General features: G+C 36.7%; 1 protein-coding gene across 1 annotated transcript in view; it reads left to right on the plus strand.

Annotated features, from left to right (window-relative positions):
* Positions 1 to 22,588, plus strand: part of Dpyd (dihydropyrimidine dehydrogenase) — an 864,105-nt gene that overhangs the window by 102,938 nt on the left and 738,579 nt on the right. Inside the window, 1 exon segment of the mRNA NM_031027.2 lies at positions 3,605 to 3,687. Coding sequence (NP_112289.2) covers positions 3,605 to 3,687 — 83 coding nt within the window.

Genomic DNA, 22,588 nt, shown 5'->3' on the forward strand with positions numbered 1-22,588 from the left:
GAGCTAGCATCTTTGTGTTCAATGTGGCCAGATTGTGACCAAGAGAAAATGTCTCTCCTTGATGCTATCACCCTTCTCCCTGAGTTTATTGATCTCACTCTTCCTCCGAGTAATAATTATGTAGACATTTTTTCATTTCCATCACCATTCTGTGTTTTGGTTTGGAGACTATCTATTATGAAGTGTTTGCCCATTTAAGATATTAGGAGACAGAAGTTGTCTTAGTGAGTTCAGTTGTCACATGTTCTAGAGAAAAGTCTTCTGTCAAATATCAGTTTCTGTTTTCTCTGTGTGTTTATAACACCTTTGGTTAATTCAAAGTCAGAAAAAATGTCTCTCTTTGGAATGTTTTAAATTTTAGCTTTTGTTAGGTCTGTGGTTATTTTGACATGGTTTTGAATGCTGTGTTAGTCAGGAAGTCTGACTTTACTCCCTTGTGATATTACTACAGTTCTTAGCCTTCTTCACATTGTCTTGCTTTTATTTTTAAAAGTGAATTGATCATAGGTTTTAGAGTCAATTTGCATATATGTTGTATATTATATATACATATATATGTCTGCATATGTATAGGCTTATATTATGAATATACAAACTGTATACATGTTAACAGGTTTTGAAATTGAGCGTATAATTTAATAAGTTCACTCTGTTTCCCAAGCAGTTTTGGATATTCTATCCTTTGCCTTCAGGCTAACTGTGAGAAGAGTTTGTTAAATTAAAGAAACAAAAAAACCCAAGTGTAATTTTCTATGAATTGGATCATTGGGTCAATTCATAGAATAGAACCATCTTCATAATAGGAAGCCTTCCAGTTGATGGTAATGGAATTTTGTTCCATTTAAAAATCATTTAAGGAAAAAAACATAATTTTCTGTAGTTTTCAGGTGTTCGTTGAATTTATTCTTAAGCATTTCATTCTTTTTAATGTAATTCTTCCACATAGAATTATCAGTGCTCAGAGTATTCATTGTTGCCTGGGCCATTTGGGACTTGATACAAATGGAGTACGTCATCAATTAGATTATGGTGTCAGCTTGCCATCCAAGAAGCTCTCTCCTGAAGTGAGAAATTGCTTCCATTGGCCTGATCTATAAGTATGTCTATGGGGCATTTTTTGATGGCTAATTGATGGTGAGAGCCCCACCTACTCTGAGTGGTACCATCCCTGAAAAGTTGGGCTTGGGCTACATAAGGAAAGTCGCTGATGTAGCTAGAGGTAAGGCAGTAAGCAGGCTCCTTCCTGGTTCTGGCTTCAGTTCCTTCCTGCAGATTCCTGCATTGAGCTACTGCCCTGACTTCCCTTTGTTGCAGGCTTATTACCTGAGGTTCTGAAGCCCTTCCCTCCTGAAGCTGGTTAGCTTGGTCACAGTAACAGAGAAGCAAACTAAAGAAGGGCACCTTTGAGTGTGTTTTCTTTTATGTATCACTTCTTCGTTGGTACAATTTGAGGTGTTTCCATATTGCTTAACGTGTTTATAGTCGCTTATGCTTAGTGGTATGTAGTTTTTATTTAGGCTATGTGTATTATATCACATCCGTTTCAGCTCAATATGAAACTTTTTATCTTTACAGTTGGGACTATGGAACATTAACATTAATATTCTTTCACGAGACTTTGGACGAATACACCAAACATTATTTCAGGCGTAAAACAGCAGGGCCAGATACATGTGCAAATAGCGTGCTGTTGAAACTACAGCCGTCATTTTGGGAAGTGACTGTAATAGTTCGCAGGGCTATTACTCGTATAATGCTTTCCATACTAGAACAAAAACACTCTGCGGTACATCTTTTTCATTTTGCACATTTCCAACACTGAGTGGAGCTTAGTTATTCATGGCTTATGGTTTCCCTTTTCTGTTCAATAATCATGTAGAACTTGATGTTGGGTTTTTTTTTTTTTTTGGCTGTTTGAATTTTGTCACGAAAGATTGTTCCTGTACCATTTTTGTCACTTTCCATTTAGTTACTTTCCTATTATTATCTGTAGGGAAAATTATTTATTATAGCATGGATATAAGTATAATTAAGGTGTGTGTACCAGTACATGTATGGAAAATTGATCCATTGACCAGACTACTGTTGAGAAATAGATTCTGTAGGCACTGAAACTTAATTATGGGAAAGTGACTCCCAATGATAGATGGTATTTAAGAGAAATAGTATTTTATTGATATCCATATGATGTGATTTCCAGTCTTAAACCATATAAATGTCATCTCAAAGTCATGGCTTATTAAAAGGTGAAATACACAATTGCAAAGCTTCCTGAAAATGCTAAAAGAGGCATTACTGATTTTGAAGAATATTCAAATAAGTGGGTCATTAAAAGCACTAAACGCATAGTAGAAAACATAGTAAATTGAGCCTCATTAAATATAAAAACTTTTATATTCAAATTATTTTAGAAATTTCCTAGATTCCCATCATAAAATAATCTGGTTATGCATTAGGCTGATCTTTTTCTTAATTTGAGTTACACAAAAATGAGGCACTAAAGGTGAGGATGGTGAATTGGATACCAGAAGGTTGGAAATTAATTAACTCTTGTACGATTGGAAATCAATAATATAAGTTCTGTGCTGTTCTGAAATGCAGCATGTTCTTTTTATAACTTGGGAATAGAAATAATACATTCATAATTAAAATTTATTATCATTTACTTTTCAGTTTATAAAATTAGAACGCAAAAGCTAAAGAGAACCCTACATAAAACCAAGTTCAAACTATTTTTTGTTACCTAAATGTTTGAAAAGATTAAAATAAATACTCATTTTAGGCTAAAATTTGATATAAGTTCTATGTTTTTGATACTCATTGCATTATACAATTGTTGGTGTAAAGTGTACCATTAAATTAAGAATGTAGCTTATACATTAAATTTATTTTTAGAAAATCCAATGCAGTGGTACTGGTGTATTTACCTTTTTGGTAATACTGGTGATAGTAACCTTTTTGAGGTTTAAGTAGCCTGTGATGTATGGTCTTGACTTCATCTTCCTCAAAGACTAGATAGCATGACAATCAGGCTGATTTATTTTGAAATATAAATATGTGATTCATACGTACAGTTTAAAATATAGTATGTAAGGTTGTTCTGAGGCTCCAATTCTAAATTTAGATTAAAATTTGTAGCACGTTTTGTTGTTTGGCCCTCTCCGTTTTGGTACACATTACCTAATTTTGAACTGGTTCATTATCCCATACACTTATCAATATGATTTTTGAACTTACCTTTACTAATTTTTCTCTTTTAAATGTACAGAGGCTTTAATGAATTTGAGATTATTTTAGGCAACTAATTGCTACTCTGGAAAACCCTGGCAGTTTGGCTAGTTTTGTGTGACACTCATTTTTTTTTAACACCTATTTTGAAGAAAGTCTATTGAGAAGATTTCTCCTGCAGCTGCATCACCAGACTTGAGAGTTTGTGGCTGTTGAATTTCACCGTCGATTTTAATGAGTCCTACCCAATTAAGGCAGCGTGCCTATTTTTCATGAGCCTGCGATCAATACGATTGATTATATTTTTACATAACTGCATAGATGTAATTTTTTGGTGGGTGTGGGAAAATTAATTCACTGTTTTAATGTGTTGCAGACCTGTGAGAAGCTGGAGAATAATTTTGATGACATCAAGCACACGACTCTTGGTGAGCGAGGGGCTCTCCGAGAAGCAGTGAGGTAAGTCTGGGTCACCATAGCAACAGTCACAGATGTGGTAAAGAAAAAGTCATTCTTCATTATTGGGGGAACAAATGAGTTCATTGCCACCATTCAGCTCTGTTCTCTAAGGTATTAATTTGTCAGTGGAGAGGCTTCCCTTGAGGCTGCACTTTGGTTTTGAAGCTGCATAAATGTTAAGCCTCAGTGCACAGTAAAAAATGTAAATGTTTAATTTGTTACTTAAAATGCTTACGGGGTATCTTGTTTTATATTTATACTAAATTGTGCGATTGAATGAAAATATTGTTCACCTAAATTCTGCCCGTGAGTTTAAAATAAACATTGTGTAAAGGTAGCCTAGCCCAGTACCATTTCCTAATTAAAAATTAATTTGAAAAGGTTTTTTTTATATTTCATCTTCTGTTCCATTTAATTTAAAAAGTATTTTTAAAGTGACTTCCATTACCTCAATATTTCAGAGCCCAGAACTACATCCAGTTGGATGTAAAGCTCTATTAATAGACTGGTTTGATTCACTTAACATTACTATTTTTATTTTCTCAGCACTCACTCCAGCCTTGGTATCTTTTTTTTAAATAACCTTTAATGAAGCATCCTTTAAATTCATTTGATCAAAATCAAAGAAAAATTTAACTAGGCATTAACAATGTCCGAATAATAAGCTCATTAGCCCTAGAAAAAGGAAGTCACCAATAACAGTAGCACTAAAAGTTCCCAGCTTGAACTGTACAGTGGCACAGTCTTCTGCATTTCTGCAAGGTAGTGGTGTATTTTTTCTTTGTAATGTTACTTTTAAAAAAAATCTTAGTGTTCATTGATTTAAGATGGCTTTGAGATACTGAAAGTTAAAGCATGGGAACCAGGAAATCTAACAGCCTGGCTGCTGGTTTAAACACAATTTTGTTACTGCTTGCACACAGCTACCATATAGTTTAGTTTAGAAGCCACTCTCATTTAGCAACCTCCCTTTTACCATGCAAGCAGCAGGAGAAAGTAATTAAATTTAATAGAAGCTGCCCTCATTTTGAAGCCACTTCTATTTAAAACCACAGGGGGAGGTAATTAAATTTAATGGAAACAGTAGCTTCTACACAAAGATACATGGTACTTTTGTATAGATGATTATGATGTCACAAAAAGGGGAATAATATATTACTAGTGTGGAGGAGAAATTACCAGCTGGAGCAAGGAAACCTATTTTATTGTTAATGTCTTTACTAATAAAATAGAGGGAAAAATAAAACTGGGTATGCATTCGAGAATTTGTGTCTGTATAAAATGCACTGACAGTCCAAGAAAGTTTAAGGTACTGAAGATAATTTTATGTTAAAAATTTAAAAATAAATTGTGCTGTAGAAAAGTCTAGGGCAGAAATTATGAATGAACTCCTGTTTTAAAATATGTCCTGGATTCTGTACTGAAAACCACGGCGCCACTATAAATTGAACATGTCATTTATGTAGAGCTTATAATTTTGGATATGTGAAGTGTGCATACTAATATCTATTTAGAAACCAATTATTTTGGCAATTTAATTTCTATTCATCTTGAAATAAACACGTTGAAAAACAGGAAGACAAAGAGGATGCCAGCTCTCATGCTTTTGAATAAAAGAACTGAAGACCAAAAACACAGAGAGGATTGAAAAGGGCCATGTGAATGGATGTGGATGTGAATGGGGAAACACAATGAATGCGAGAACTTGCGAGCACTGGGGGAGATCTGTCCTCAAGAAAAACCAAGTTGAATTGTAGGAGAACTGCACATAAAAAAGATTATTATTAAATTCTGCCAATTTTAAAAATCAGTGCTATTTGTGCTGCCCAGAGAGATCTTCCTCCTAGAGAAGAAGTCGGAATGAATGGATGCGGGTGGGGACACAGCATTAATTAAGTAGTTGGGGTGACCTCTGACCACCCATGCAGTGAGTAGGGCAGCAGTCCAGATAATTTAATTCAGAATTTAATCACATGGTGGTGAAATGCACTTGTTTCCTTAGGCTGAATATTTTACGTGTCCACATACACATATGCATGCACACATTTTAATGCCTGAAGACACCAGATGCAGTGAAATAATTTTCCAACCGGTAGCCTTAGATGGTGTAGTATCATGTCTGTGGGCATCTTCTGTTTTTAATACATTGGGAGCTCATTCTTTCACATGAAAAGATCTAGACAGAGGAGACCACAAATGGAATTCAAGAAAATTCAAGAAGAAAAAAGATGCGTGGCTCTCTCATTTGCGATCAGTTCTTCTTCATGTGAAGAATGGCTGGACCAGCACCAAACACAGGCAAGTGAAGAAAGTCTCTGAGGCTAAAGAACAGTGTTTTAAGAGAGAATAGTATAGAGGAAAGGAAATGACACTGGATTGTCAACAGCAAGGCTGTGTGGAAGCCAAACTTGAATTTTTGGCCAATTAAAAAAAAAAAACACAACAATACGTACAGATGGACTTTTTTGATCAATAACAATTTTTTTTATGTCATTAATTCATAAGCAGAAATGGAATGGTAAGAGTTTTACTAGGACAGTGAGAGCACCAGGACCCCAGAACAGGTTTGGATAGCAACTGACAGGTAGAAATAACTTAGGCAAGCCTCAGTTAGCAAAAGAACTGACATCAGCAGACTCTGTGAAGATATTTTTGTTAGAACATGATGCAGATCAACTTCATATAGAATCTACTGTTCTGTAAAAAAACTGAATTGATATTATTTCAAGGAATCATTTTTTTGGGATATTAATAATGTGGGGTATAAAACTAAAGTAAATTCATTGTTCTGTGGAGGTAGAGTACAGGTAGAAAGTACCTTGTAGGGCTAGAGACCATCATTTGCCTTGTTATAAAATGTTACCTTCACATCTGTAACACAGCAGGTGATGATTACAGACCCAGAGGATGCCGGTTGTGACCTTGGGGAACTAGTCATTCAGGGGACGTGGAGGCTAGCAAGATCAGCTCTTCAGGCTGCATACTTGAATTCCACTCTGCTCCCACGTGGGTTGGCTTGGCAATGGAAGCACTGTCCCCATCAGTTCATCTCTGCATCAGCCCTTCAGTGACTTCAGGGGTCCACAAGGGTACCCTTGTTCTGAGAATGTATAACTCAGGGTGGATGGAGGTGAGAAAGGACTATATCAGACCAGGCTGGAGTTGACAGACTGACCTGGGCTCTTGTCCTGGGGCCTTTCTTCTCTTCGGCATTCCCTGTTCTACTAAGCTTCTGCATCTGTGCATTTAGAGAGGAGTCAGCTGGTTCTTAGCCCTCTGTGTCCTCATCCAACTTTCTTCTAGGCTAGTCTTTGGTATGCATCTTCATTCTGCTCCTTTTCAGTTTGTGGATTGTTTTAATGCTGTCAGGATTCTAGGTGTAATGACATCTTTAGCCTGAATTCTTCTATGTAAAATATAGGAATTACAGCTTTTTCAATGGAATATTCTGGCCAAATAACACATTGGATGAGCATAGTAAGAGCGAGGGAACGGAAGGAGAAAGGGAGGTAGGGAAGCAGAGGAAGAGCGGAAGTGTTCATCTTAGGTAGTTAAATATTTCACTTAAAGAATTCTCGTGACTGTGGCTTGGATGGTACTTCCTCAAAGGAAAGTTTTATGTTGCCAAGGTGATGCGTGATGGACTTACAGTGACGGTGTTCCAGTGATCAGATAGGCCACTGTGAGGCAAGACCATTGCGGTGCACATCAGATGTGGGTGTGTTCTCTTCCGTATGAAGATGGCAGAAAAGGTCTCTTCACATTACCCAGTGTAAACTCCAAGCTAACAAGAGTGGGTTGATATAAAAGAGACAAAATGAGTATTCTTCTCTAAGTCTTTATTTGTTTCTAAATATCTTAAGAGTATCAAACAAAAAAACAAAACAAAACAAAAAACAAACCCTCAAACAAACAAACAAACAACAACAATACCCTAAGAAGGAAAAAGAGGTCGGAGTAGAGCTCCGTGGGAGAGCAGTTGATTCAATCTGCATGACTCAGAGGAGAAGCTCTCAATATAGTTCAACTTTGAAGAAGACTGTGAGATGGATTGTCTTTAAAGTAAACCTAGGAACTCACAAGGTTTTCTTTGTACTATAGTGAGTCAGTGGTGCTCATGACAGTGATCCCTACAAGGATCTAGGGAAGTTACTCAGATAAAGCACTCCAATCATTCAGAGCATGTAGAACCACTTAATAAATGATATCAACTTTTGCTGTTTTAAAACTGAAATCACTTCATATTCTTATATCTAATGGTTGAAGCAAATTTCACATGTACTAAGGAACTAAATGAAATAAAAATGAGTAGATCCCTATTCCAGTGAATTGTGGAAGTGATCCCTTTTTCAAGGTGTGATGAGTGAAGATAGTAAAGCAAATATTATTGTAAATAATCAAAGCCTTTGAATACATTAAAAAATCTCCTATAAATGGGACAAGACCAACAAAATTTAAAGGCTTCTGTAAACTAAATTCCAATTTGTACAACCAATTCAATACAGTACACCACTGAAAAAGTGTGATTCAGATTCTCAGACATATTCAGAGAGTATTTCATCTGGCAGACAAAAAGTATAAACTTTAAAAAAATATATGCATAATTTTTGCAAGTGGCTATTACTGCAGTTCAGTGGGCAGAGTGGTTCTGAGTGCTAATCCAGTCATTCTCGGGGTATCAAAGGTTATGAAGAATGAAATTTACTGATGCATTGAGGAGGGAAGTGTCAAGAAGAACCTTAACATAAACATGCCCTTTTTTATTAATTTACCACCTACAAATACATTATATAGAAGTCATAAAAATTATGGGAAATCTGAAAATTTTTTAAGTTAATGGACTATAACATTAATCCAATTGAATATGACTTACTTGTGTCATCGACCATAATATCAGCTTTATTTTACCTTTTTGTACACTGGGATTGAAAAACTCTTAGGTTTGAAGTGAGGCATGAGAATAAGAAGGGCATAACAAATGTATGAAAATTCATAGGGGCTGGGGATTTAGCTCAGCGGTAGAGCGCTTGCCTAGGAAGCGCAAGGCCCTGGGTTCGGTCCCCAGCTCCGAAAAAAAGAACCAAAAAAAAAAATTCATAATAAGATACCAAGTTTTACCATGCTTCTACACCCATTTCTACATGTTTTCTTTTACTAGCATGAAGTACTTGTTTACAATAGTTTGCTCCAGTCATAGATGTTTATGGAACTGATTTGGAAATTTCACTGTAGTCTTCACATGTAAAATACCATAACCATAATATGTGCTTTTCCACCATACACCCTAGGACTTCTTTCCTTGGGAGTCTTCTACAAACTTTGTGAAAATGATGAAATTAAAGACACATATCCAAGCACAAGAAAAAAAACCTGACACAATCTCCAGTTCAGGTCTTTGGTCCCCTGTATGATGTTGTTAGGAGTTACTTTGTGCCTTTCTTCCAGAGCGTTTTTTTGCCTGTCTCAGCTGATTCTACCCTCTTATCACTTCAAGGTGATTTGATTTCTGTACTTTAATATTGGGTGCCTGTCTTGGACCTGTAAATCAAGTCTGAGTCTAACAGGCAAGGTGAAGCCTTTTTACACATGTGTCTACTTCAACTACCACAGGCAGAACTGAACAATGAGTACCAAGTGGTTGGTACATGGAAAGAATACATATTAAAACTGAATAGCGTGAGAAACAGAGAAGTTAAAGTCTGCAAAATAATGTGATGTAGAATATAGTATCTTAAGGGGGGGGGTATCTTAACATGCTGTGGAAGCCATGAGCAAGGACTAAAGGACTCTGTAGAAATGTCGGTTGGTTGGGTTTAAGGGCATAGCTCTAAGAATCACTAACTGGAGAACAAAACTCTCCAGTTGTTGAAGGAGCAGGCCGCTGGGTGCAGGCTGCTGCTTCTGGATCTTTATTATGGAGAGGAGCTGCCAGGACATGAGGAACTGAATCTTTCTCTCTTTGCTAGGCTTCATCACGTGTTGGGATTCTTGTCACTAGGTGGAGATGTTGAGTCGTACAATTTATGTTTGCTGGCTTTTTTTCTGGTGTGTGTAATAGAATTTGAAGGTGCAATGGAAACTCAGCATAGAGGCAGAGTCAAGAAATCTATTCTAACCATGTCAATTTAGAGAGCGCTATCTAGGAGATACAATCAGTCTACCTGTCGTTTGAATCCAAAGGTTAAAACTGCTGTAATGCTCTTGATTCTTTACTTTGGATTATTAGAGTTGGCAGAAATAGGAATAATGATGTAAACTTCATATAGGAAGATTGAGTTTCACAGGACATTTGGTAACAAGGAGAAATTACTTATGTTTCTGACCTCATCATGTCTCTATGTAGGAAGCTGAGCATGTCTTTAATCTCCACCCTGTTTCCCCCCCATCTTGAATGGCGGGGAGATATGATGCCAACTGATAATTTATTTCACGTTTGGTTGAACTTAACTTCTGCTTTACCAATTCATTGTATCCCTTAATGAACTAGAATTTCTTACTGGACTTCCACCATGATCCGAACAAAGAATTACCTTGTGGAGAAATTGTGTTCGTCTAAATAAGATCATTATTACTGTCCCACTTGTCATGTTTAGGGGGTAAACATATATGTCTATAGATATGTGTGTAATTATGTATTGTGATGTGTTTACATTGTTACATGTATACAGTGTGTATATGCAAAAGGCAGGCCTTCTCCAAGTCAAAGAAAATTTGCAGTATGAGAGCCTGAAGGTATAGAGAATTCACTTTGGGTTTTCTGTATGTGCATTCTGGTTGCAAGCATACATTCAGGTTCCATCAAATTAAGTTTTAATAATTAAAAAAAGAATTTTAAAATATCTCATTTCAGCAAATAACAAAATGTAACCAATGACTAGAAAGCTAAAAAAAAAAAAAAGAAAAATGAAGACGGATTCAAAAAGAATATAAAATAAATGAGAAAAGGTTAACCAAAGCTTGAAAATGAAAATGGTAGGTTATACAAGTAATAGGTGAAGAAAATTTCTCTTTAAAATTATAAATATCTTATATGATGCTGTCTATGGCTTTAGGAGGTTAAATATTGTAGCATATTTGTGTTAAGCATCTTCAGGAATACACATCACTCCTATATACAGGCATTTGTGTGCCTTGAAAAATATAATATGTAATCATATTCATAGATAAAATGCCAGCACTCTTCTATTTCAATTGAAATTTCATACTATTTTACCCAAATTTTCTCTCACTGGCTTCAACAAAATGATCATCACTCCAACCCCTTCTGCAAATCAAAGAGTGCGAATGTCCCCTCTTGGAGCAGAACTTCATCCTGTCCATTTCTGTTATTTTGGCAGAGTTACTTCAAGGTGAACAGTAATTTTTTTGACCTGGTTTCTGTCATCTAGCACATGAATAAGAACTCTAGATGATGACCTTTAGATATTCTGGAATCTTCAGACAAAATTATATCATGGGCTATATAGTTAATGATGTGTTTACTAGAATAAGCATCAATGGTAAGTAGTCAGCAAATGCATATAGTTAATCCCATGAGATGATGCAATGTAGGTAATTAATTTCATGTTAACTGTACAGAGTAAATACCATTGCATGCCTACACACATGCTTACACACATAAATGTTTTCTATTGCTTGCTTGTAACATACACAAATACTAAGGCTTTTTATTCACACAACTTTGTTGGGGAGATTGAAAGCAATTTCAGATGGCTTGTTTAATTTTTACCATTCATGGGGCATAAAATAAAGTATAGTATTGCAAAACTTACTAATGTTTATTAAAATCATGAACATGCTCAGGAATTGAGCATGCTTCTAAATTCTTTATAGATTTGGTCTCAATTTAGTATACATTTTAATATCTGTTGTTATTTTATATGACTGGATTCTTTGTCTGCAGGTATATATGCCCATATGTGCCTTCAGGGCCCACAGAATCCAGAAGAGGGCGTCAGCTCTCCCATAAGTGGAATTACAGATGGTTGTAGGCTGCCAGTTGAGTGCATAAAATTATTTCTGTTTCTAATTCCATCCTATCTCAATTTAGGAACCTAAGGATACCAAACTCGAGTCCTGTGTAATAGTCCTAGACACCCTTGACCACCAAACCTTTTTCTAGCCCCAAGATATAAATTTAGAATATTTTTAAAGCACAGTATTGTTTTCACTACTTTAACATTTAATGAGGAGTCCAATGTGATGAATATTGATTCTATAATTTCCAGTTAGAAATTCTGCAAAAATTTAGCACCAAGAAAATCAAATGCAAGTTAATTTTTTTATAAAGCTCATTGTCCTAACAGAGGAATTAGTATGTCCAACCTGATATGAGTGCTGTATTCTAAGCACTCCTTGATTAAGAGCATCATTTTTAGTACAAAAAGGAACCCTCACTATTTTGGATGTCTTTTATGACTAATTTCCTACATTTGGAATAATAACACCATTCAGATAACTTACTGGAATTAGTCTACTGACAAGACGATCCGTAGAAATATAGGAAATACAAGGCCAGGATTTTCCCTCCAGTTCTTAAAAAAGACAGCTTTAAAAAAAACAGAGCAGTGGTCCTCAACCTCTGGAACCAGACCCTGGAGTACCTTTCACAGGGCTCGCCTAAGACCATGTGGAAACACAGATATTTACATTACAAATTCCTAACAGTAGCAACATTACAGTTAGAAAAGAGTAACGCAAACACTTTTACGGTTTGGGGTCACCACAACAGAAGAACTGTACTAAAGAGTAACAAACTGTACTAAGCAGTCCCAGGAGTACTGGGACGGCTCTCACTAGGACGAAGGGAGGCAGCTCTGGTTCGCTACCAAAGAGTTGTGAGAAGAGGAGCTAAGTTCTTCCTCCAGAATGCTGATCATCCGAGATACAGAATTTGAATGAGCAGCTAATAGCTAAAATTATTTAGGAGATAAAAATTGGTACTGTGAGGATTAGCGCTAATTTTAAGTATCCATAATTGAAGTGGCGCATTATGATTTTAATGTTTTGATAATCTTGTTAACAAGCTGTTGTGTATACACTATCATATTTTAATGTAGTTACAGAGCTTAAGTAAACCATAACGTAAATTGCTTTTTGAATCAGGCTTTTACAAGTGGGAAATTAGTGGTTTACATGTTTTGAATATGTATTTTGTAATTATATTTGGCATGTTCTACAACTTAAGGAGAATAATAGAATGGCTTTATAGATAATACACTATTGTTTAGGAGAACACATTGGGGTTTTTTTTAATCCACTTTCATCAATCTGGGTGCATTTTATAATGTGCTAACATGGAATAGATGGCTTTTATGATTTCCCCAAATCGTCTCCTATAGACAGTTTACATTGACACTCCTGTCAGACTTTCATTTCTTTTTGTCCATTTAGTTTAAATTTTTAAAATGAAATTTACATTATTCTTAAGAACTTGCAAATCAAAAACATCCCACAACTAAATTAACACAGCCACATATACAAGCCCTTGCCTAGACCAAAAATCTATACATCTTAGTGAATTTTTATGTACTTAGGGTAGCCATTCTGAATCCAGGGAGACTCATTTTCGTTTTACACATATACTATAAATCACAGATTCATGCCAGTATCCAGCAGGAAACATGAAAAAACCTTCCTGTCCAAGTCATCACTAGGAAAATAGTGGGCCTCCTGTCTTCTTGATGATTCCTATACCTTTCACCTGTATTCGTCCTTCATCATCCAGCGTTACCCTTTATTTTTCTCCATATATGTTACACGACACACACACACACACACACACACACACACACACACACACACACACACACACACGTGTAGGGTCTGCGTATAAGGAAGAACATGTGTTCCTTTTTCATTTTTCCTTCCTCTGAATCTGAACAGCTTCCCTTAACCTTACACAGTCTAAGTCCACACTTTTTCCTGGAATTATGTGATTTCAGTTGTATTTAGAGCTTAAAATTTTTTTTGTACATGTAGAATTTATTACTTATTTATCTGTCGATGGACTAGGTTCCATTCACTTCCTTGCTCTAAGGAATAGAATTACAATCAAAACAGTGGTACAAATAACGCCACGGTAAGATACGGTACCCTCTGGGCATCTTCCTGGGAGTGAAGTAGCTGGGTTCTACTGTCGGTCTACTTTTAATTATCTTTTAGGAACTCCAAACTTATTTTCATAATTGCAGTAATTATATTCAGTGTTTCTCTTATCCTGTATCTTCACCAAAACTTGTCGATTTTTTTTATGATTGCCTTTCTGCTGGAATGAGGTGGGATATCATAGTATTTTTAATTTGTATTTCCTTGATGACTAGTGATGTTGACTAGTTTTTAGAGTACATTTTTGAACAGTTATGTTTCTTTGGTTGAAAACTTCATTTCATTTACCACTTACTGATTGGTGGTTTTATTTCCTTGGTACTTAAATTCTTTGTAAATTCTGGATATTGGCATCTCCTCTCTCATATACCAGTATGTTTCATTGAAAAGAAAATTAACATTTTATTCAGTATTTTAAGTCACTATGTTATATATTAAATTCTCTTCATTACCGTCCTGTATGTACTCTGGAAGCAAACAAATTTTCACATAAAAGATAGTAAGTTATATTCTTGTTTTGAATTTGTGGACGGGCAAGGTAACAAATAGTCCAAAACAGAAGTAAGCAGACTATTTTACACCAAAGACTGCTTCACAACTATTATTATTATTATTTTCAGCATCCTGAATCATTTGCTTGCTATAGCTAGACTCCAGGCAAACAATGTACCTACAGCCATGTGAAGAGAATTGTCTTTACAAAAACAAAGAAAATCAGTCAGCCCACTGCAATGGACTCAGGAGTTTGTAGTCTACTCAGGCTTGGTTGGGGAAAAATTTGATCTAAATGCATTATAATAAACTCAAAGAAATGTTTGAAAAATGTATCAAGAATCTGCGATTGTATCTCATGGACTAAAACACCGTGATGTCATCTAACTTTTGTATCAACCTGGCTAAAGAAGTTATATACAGTTATATACAACCTGACTTATGAGTTATTATCTCCCAATTTCTGGGATGTTCCATGAAAATGAATTGCTCATTGAAGAAAATAAACAAACTTAAATATTGATTAAATAATATAGCTTATAACATTATCAATATAAATCGAGGTGAAGAATAAGTATCAGGTCCCTGAATTAGTGAGCATAAATTTTATGTCAGACATATGTGGTTTATACTTTAACGGTGAAACAACCATGTGGTGAAGCAATGTAATGTTACTCACAGTAGCTCACCACAATGCGGCAGCTCTGAAGAGAGGCAGTTAGGTGGAGAACCAATGCTCGACTCAACCCATATGTGATGTCTGGGACATGCTCACACAAATGCTTGGGGTGCATCTTGTAGTCCAGAGCTCTAACCCTTTACATATTATGTACACATAGGACCATCTAAACACACACTTCTAAAAACCAATTAATGAACATTTGCTTGACAAACCAGCAATAATGGACACAAAAAATATTTAGGGAATATTTTAGCGTGAATTGAGTTCATATTTTGAATACTTTGATCGCTTTCTCTCTCTCTGCCTCCATCCCTCTTTCTCTCTCTAAGTTCTCGGGGTTCAAGGTGCCAAAGTTCCTGGTTTTATATTTATTTTCTTCGTCATGACTTCATTTTATGATATCTGGGAAAGCCTTGCTTCTATGAAAGGTAGGCCCCTTCGCTGCCTTCTCTGTGGCAGAAATCTTGTTTACTCTAGTCTTTTAGAAAGTTCTCTTAATTATCCCTCTCCTGTAACACAGCCCACCTTTACAATTAAATATACATCTATAAACATGCCTGTTTATGTATATTCTATTTCAAAATATGTAAACAAAATCTTAATATTTTTTCCTCTCTGGGTTCTAGTTCACTTGATTCCCATTCTTTCCTCTCTCCCTCTCTTTCACCCTCTCTCCCTTCCTTGTTCCCCACTTCACTCCCACACTCCTATTTTGCTCTCTCCCCCTTTGCTTCCTCTTTTTCCAGTTTTTGAGATATGAGCTCACACTTTAGCCCAGGCTTGCCTTGATTTTCATGTCAGCTTCATGCCTCAGTCTCCAAAGTGGGATTCTAGGCCTGAGCGACCATATCTGTGTATATGGTGGAATATACATTTGTGTGCATGTGTGTGTGTGTGTGTGTGTGTGTGTGCGTGTGTACATTTGCACGTGCACATACACATTTATATGTAGGCTAAAAGAGCACAGCGATTTAGCAAAACTGCCTGGCCAGCAAGCTCTAGGAAGCCCCCCATTTCAGTTTCCCACAATTTAGAAACCCCTGCTCCACCAGCTTTTGAGCGGATTCGAGGGCTCAGAACTCGTCCTCGTGCTCATAGAGGACATGGCCTGTCTGGCCTCCTTCCATCAGCCCAGCTTCAGTATGACCTTGTTAAGCAGGGCTGAGTTAAAGACTCTGTGAAGGATGTCAGCAACTAGTAAAAAGAAGGAAATTGTCATTTAGAGCCAGATTAATTTCTCTTGGAGTGCCTTTAGTCAGAAATTTCTAATTGGTTTTGTATATCTCTGTCAAAAGTTATAAAAATAGCATTGATTTACTACCATATTAGAGAAATGCCACATTAATCTAATAAAATTGTGGGTATTTTATCACCTAATATATAGTATACATAAAGATCACATAGCTAAATGAATAAGCAGTTTATATATTTAAATGTATAAATAATGAATCTATATTCATTTGCACAGAGATTCAATCTTTATGTTTTCTGAGGAGCCTAAAATATTAAGTTTTCAGCACTTGCAAACTTTTGCCTTATAGGCTTGTATTTGGTCCTCTCTCATTCAAGGCCCATTACTTTGGCCGAGTATAGAAGTATTAACAGTAATTTTATTTAGAGCTCTTCTGTAAAGTCAGCTTTCACTGGAAATAGGTATTTGTCACTGAGCAACAAAGATAATCCTTTTAGTCAATATCTCTCCTATGTTTACAGAAACAATTATCTCCCCGTATCTTCCTTTAACTTTCATGAGCATTCAGAGTAATCCCTTTCCCCTTGTAGTTGGGGAAGAGACATGATTTACAGCCAGTTTAATTACTGGCTGGCATTGTATTTGTCATTGTCATATTTTTCCCTTCATATTTCATTTTCCCTTCATCCCCTTATATGTTGTTTGTAATTCCATAGTCTGCGAAGGAATATTCCTTGAGACCTTTCTCAACCCGAAGTGAGAATCTGTTTAACATTTCAACATCTTACATTAAAAAGATGTTTGGGATTTTACACATTCTTATACTTTATAGTGAAACAAGGACACACACACACACACACACACACACACACACACACACAATCTTCATGAAAGAAAAAGCTAATTTGACACATGAAGATAAATGACTGCATATGAATTAAACATATTTACAAATTGCAAAGAATGGGGAGCTGGTTGTTTCCATACATTGTGGCCTGGCAATTATTCCATGAAAAGTCATCATTCTAAAATGAAAAAGTATCATTATTTTGTATCAATACAAGACTTGTTGCAATTCATAAGTACTCAAGATTTTTACACAATCTTTTACTTTTGTAAAATTTCATATCTGATTTTCATGTGTGTTACCATTTTTTGTCACACATATTTGTATAAATGCTCTACCTATTTTAGAGTACTAGAAAGCCTTATGAAACTTACATTATTAGCAAGTTAAGAAGTTTATGTGACTCTGGAAGTATATGTCTTCATACATGTACATGTACAATATATTTAATATGACGACCTATAAAAGTGGAGTGTTAAATTACTGAACATTTTAGGATCATGAATAAATGTGTGTTAGACACTGCCTTTAAGAATGTATGACCTAATGTGTTACCCAGATTATTCAAGTTCATATTGTTGTATTACTAATCTGATACTCATTTCAAAAAGTGCACTTTAAAAATAAGAATCAAAAAAAGTCCAAAAAATCCCCCAAGAAATCCTCAGTATTTAAAACATTATACTCATACACATATAGCTTATTCAACATAGATACACAGACACACAGACACTCAGACATACACAGATACTCAGACACACACACACATACACACATACACACACACACACACACACACACACACACACACACACACACCAGATGTGACATAATTCACAAGTGACCATTTTTTAAACATTTTTTTATTTACTTTTACACTCGAAGATTTTGTTCCCTTCCTGGTCCACCCTCCAACTGGTCCACATCCCATAACTCCTCCCCATTACCCATCCCCTGTCTCCATCCTCCACCTTACCAGACCTCTAAACTTCCTGGGGTCTTCAGTTTCTTGAGGGTTAGGTGCATATTCTCTGACTGAACCCAGACCTGGGAGTCCTCTGCTGTATGTGTTGGAGGCCTCATCTCAGCTGGTGTATGCTGCCTGGTTGATGATCCAGTGTCTGAGAGATCTCAGGGGTCCAGGGTAATTGAGGCTGCTGATCCTCCTACAAGATTACCCTCCTCCTCAGCTGTTTCCAGGTTTTCCCTAACTCAACAGAGGGGTCAGCAGCTTCTGTTCATTGGTTGGATGCACATACCTGCATCTGACTCTTTCAGCTGCTTGTTGAGTCTTTTGGAGGGCAGTAATGATAGGTCCCTTTTTGTGAGCTCTCCATAGCCTCAGTAATGCTGTCATGTTGTGGGGCCTCCCCTTGAGCTGGATCCCACTTTGGGCCGGTCACTGGGCCTTCTTTTCCTCAGGTTCTTTTCCATTTCCATTCCTGCAGTTCTTCCAGACAGGAAGAATTATTGGTCAGAGTTTTGACTGTGGGATAGACACTCCATCCCCCCCTCCTACTTGATGCCCTGTCTTTTTGCTAGAGGTAGGCTCAACAAGTTCCCTCCCCACTGTAGGGCATTTCATCTAAGATACCCCAATTTGAATCCTGAGTGTTTCTCACTTTTCATGTCTCTGGTACATTCTGGAGGGTCCAACCTCCTTTCTCCCAAGGTCTCCTGTTTTCATTCTTTCTGCTGGCCCTCGGGGCTTCTGTCCTTTCTGCATACCCAATATCAGATCATATTCCTCTCTCTCCCAACCCCCATCCCCTTTCCATTCCCTGTCCCTCTCTCGTTCTCCTCTTATAGTTGCTTTCTTCTCCCTCCCAAGAGGGACTGAGGTGTCCTCACTTGGGCCCTTCAGGTTGTTGATCCTTTTGAGTTCTGTGGACTCTACCTTAGGTATTCTGCCCTTTTGAAGGGGGGCTAATATACACTAATTAGTGAGAAAATACCATGCATGTCCTTTTGGTTCTGAGTTACATCAGGATGATATTTTCTAGTTCCATCCATTTGCCTGCAAAACTCAGGATGTCCTCGTTCTTAGTAGCTGAGTAGTATTCCATTGTGCAAATGAGCAACATCTTCTGTAACCATTCTTCTGTGGGACATCTGGGTTGTTCCCAGCTTCTGGCTATCACAAATAAGGCTGCTTTGAACATAGTGGAACACGTGCCCCTGTGGCATGGTGGGGCATCTTTTGGGTATATTCCCAAAAGTGATATTTCTGGGTCTTTAGGTAGGTCTATTTCCAATTTTCTGAGGAACTCCCAAATTCATTTCCAGAGTGATTGTACCAGTTTGCAATCCGGCCAGCCATGGAGGAGTGATTCTCTTTCTCCACCTCCTTGCCAACATGTGTTGTCACATGTGTTCTTAGTCATTCTGACAAGTGTAAGGTGGAAATCTCATGGTCGTTTTGATTTGCATTTCTCTGACCACTAAGGACTTTGAACATTTCTTTAGGTGCTTCTCAGTTATTTGAGATTCTTTTGTTGTGAATTCTTGGTTTAGTTCTATACCCCATTTTTTGATTGGGTTGTTTGGTTTTGTTGGTGGTTACCTTCTTGAGTTCTTTATATATTTTGGATATTAGCACTCTATCGAATGTGGTGTTAGTAAAGATATTTTCCCCAATCTGTAGGTTGCTGATTTGTCTTATTGACTATGTCCTTTGCTTACAGAAGCTTTCCAGTTTCATGAGGTCCCTTTTGTCAATTCTTGGTCTTAGAGCATGGGACATTGGAGTTCTGATTAGGAAATTTCTCCCTGTGCTGATGAGTTCAAAGCTCTTTGCTACTTTTTCTTCTATTATATTGAGAGTATCTGGTCTTTTTGTTGAGGTCCTTGATCCACTTGGACTTGTGCTTTGTCATGGTGACAAATATGGGTCTAGTTTCATTTTTATACATACAGACAGCCAGTTAGACCAGCACCATTTACTGAAGATGCTTTCTTTTTTCCATTGTATTTTTGACTTTGTCAAAGATCAAGTGTGCATAAGTGTGTGGTTTTATTTCTGGGTCTTCAGTTCTATTCCATTGATCAACCTGTCTGTCTCTGTACCAATACCATGCAGTTTTTATCACTGTTGCTCAAAAAAAGAGAACTTCAGACAAATCTTGCTTATGAATATTGATGCAAAAATATTCAGTAAAATTCTTGGAAACTGAATCAAAGAACACACCAAAACTATCAAAAACCAGGTCCAGTAGATTTCATCCTAGCGATGCAAGATTGGTTCAACATATGAAAATTTATTAGTGTAAACTATATAAACCATATAAACAAAAAAGGCATCTGACAAATACAACACCCATTCATGTTAAAAGTATTGGAGAGATCAGGAATTCAAGTCCCATGCCTAAACATAATAAAAACATTTTACTGCAAACCAACAGCCAATATCAAATTAAATGGAGAGATACTTGAAGCAATCCCACTAAAATCAGGAACAAGACAAGGGTGCCCACTCTCCCCATATTTATTCAATATAGTACTTGAAGTGCTAGCTAGAGCAATAAGACAATAAAAGGAGGTCAAAGGGATACAAATTGGAAAGGAAGAAGTCAAAATATTACTATTTGCAGATAATATGATAGTATACATAAATGATCCCAAAAATTCTACCACAGAACTTCTCCAGCTGATAAATAACATCAGCAAAGTGGACACATATAAAATTAACTCAAATAAATAGGTAGCCTTTCTTTATACAAATAATAAACAGGCTGAGAAAGAAATTAGAGAAACAACTCCATTAACAATAGCCCCAGATAATTTAAAATATCTTGGGGTAACTCTAACCAAACAAGTGAAAGATCTGTATGATAAGATCTTCAAGTCTCTCAAGAAAGAAATTAAAGAAGATCTCAGAAAATGTAGAGATCTCCCAGGCTCATAGATTGGAGAATTAACATAGTAAAAAAAGGGGGGGGCATCCTACCAAAGGCAATCTACAGATTCAATGCAATCCCCATCAAAATCCCCACACAATTCTTCAAAGACATGGAAAGAGCAATTCTCAAATTCATCTTCAAAGGCAAAACAAAACAAAACAAAACAAACAAAAAACACAAAAAACAAAAAGCAAAGAACAAAAACAGACTAGCAAAAACAAATCTTAACAATAAAAGAACTACTGGGAGAATCACCATCCCTGACCATAAGTAACCATCTTTATCTTAGCATGTTCCAGTTTTATCTCTATTGTTACAGAAAACGATTCTATTTTCTGTCTCTTAAAAGCCCTCCAAATAGGCTAGAGATTTGAAATTTGTCTCTTTCCTTTCAATTTTTGATGGATTTTCATTTCACACCCTCATCTGTTCTGTTCTGTTCTGTTCTGTTCTGTTCTGTTCTGTTCTGTTCTGTTCTGTTCTGTTCTGTTCTGTTCTGTTCTGTTCTGTTCTGTTCTGTTCTGTTCTGCTCTGCTCTGCTCTGCTCTGCTCTGCTCTGCTCTGCTCTGCTCTGCTCTCCTCTCCTCTCCTCTCCTCTCCTCTCCTCTCCTCTCCTCTCCTCTCCTCCGCTCTTCTCCTCCTCTCCTCTCCTCTCTCCTCTCCCCTCCCCTTCCTTCTTCTCCTCTCCCACTCCTCTCCTCCCCTCTCCTCTTCTCTTCCCTACTCTGCTGTTTTCCTCTTTACGAACTTATATCCTTGCTGTATCACTTCTCTCTGGAAGGAAAGATATGTTTTTGTCTCTTCATTTTCCTGTTTCACCAGATCTTTCTTTATGCCAGTGACTGCTAACAAACAAACAAACAAAAATTTTGGTTTTGATATCTTACCAAAGGAATCTTTTGCCATTAGGGATACCAAATTTTAATCTCTTGCTTCTTGAAACCCCTTATACCATAAAAATATTTTTTACTTATTCAAGGTCCTCTTGTTTGGTCCCTTGTCAGTTACACATTCTGCGTAGAAATTGAAAAAGTCTTCTGTGTCTACCTAAACTTAATATTGTCGTGGTAGATATGAGCTAGACCAATAAAATCAATTAGTTAAAGTTAGAGGAAAACAAAACAGCATTTTAAACATGATTTTCTATTTCAACAGAATCATTTAATCTGCTTCACTTTCAAAGCTGTATTTCATCCAGACATTTTTCATATCTGCATTCTTGGCTGTGATGATGTCATAAGCTTCCTTTGGCTTCATGCAAGTATTTTTATCACTACCTCCTGTGGCTGTGTCTCCTGCCTTGATCACACTCCCAAGTCCCAGACAACTGAGTGTCCTCTATAGCCTTGAACTCAGCATCTCAAAAACCACGATTTGCTCCCTTCTTTTTAGCTACTCTCCTACATTTCCGAGCTCACATTTTGGTTCTGTCCCGGAGACTGATTATAACTTTAGTAAGCTCCCTTTGCTTCCATGCGCCTTCTTTTTCATCTTTACTTATTTGAATTGATGTGTAACTGAATCTTTGTTTGAACAAGATGTTTTACTTAGCACCAAAGTTATACTGTAGCATCCTATCTTCTAGGTACTTCCTATAAAGGAAAAATTGACTACTTTGGGGAGAATCAGTTATTAATCAGATTTGTTAAATAAGGAACAATTAAAGAAAACTTGGCCCTGCC

This window comes from Rattus norvegicus, chromosome 2, assembly GCF_021556685.1.
Source record: "Rattus norvegicus strain SHRSP/BbbUtx chromosome 2, alternate assembly SHRSP_T2T, whole genome shotgun sequence".
NCBI classification, from domain to species: Eukaryota; Metazoa; Chordata; class Mammalia; order Rodentia; family Muridae; genus Rattus; species Rattus norvegicus.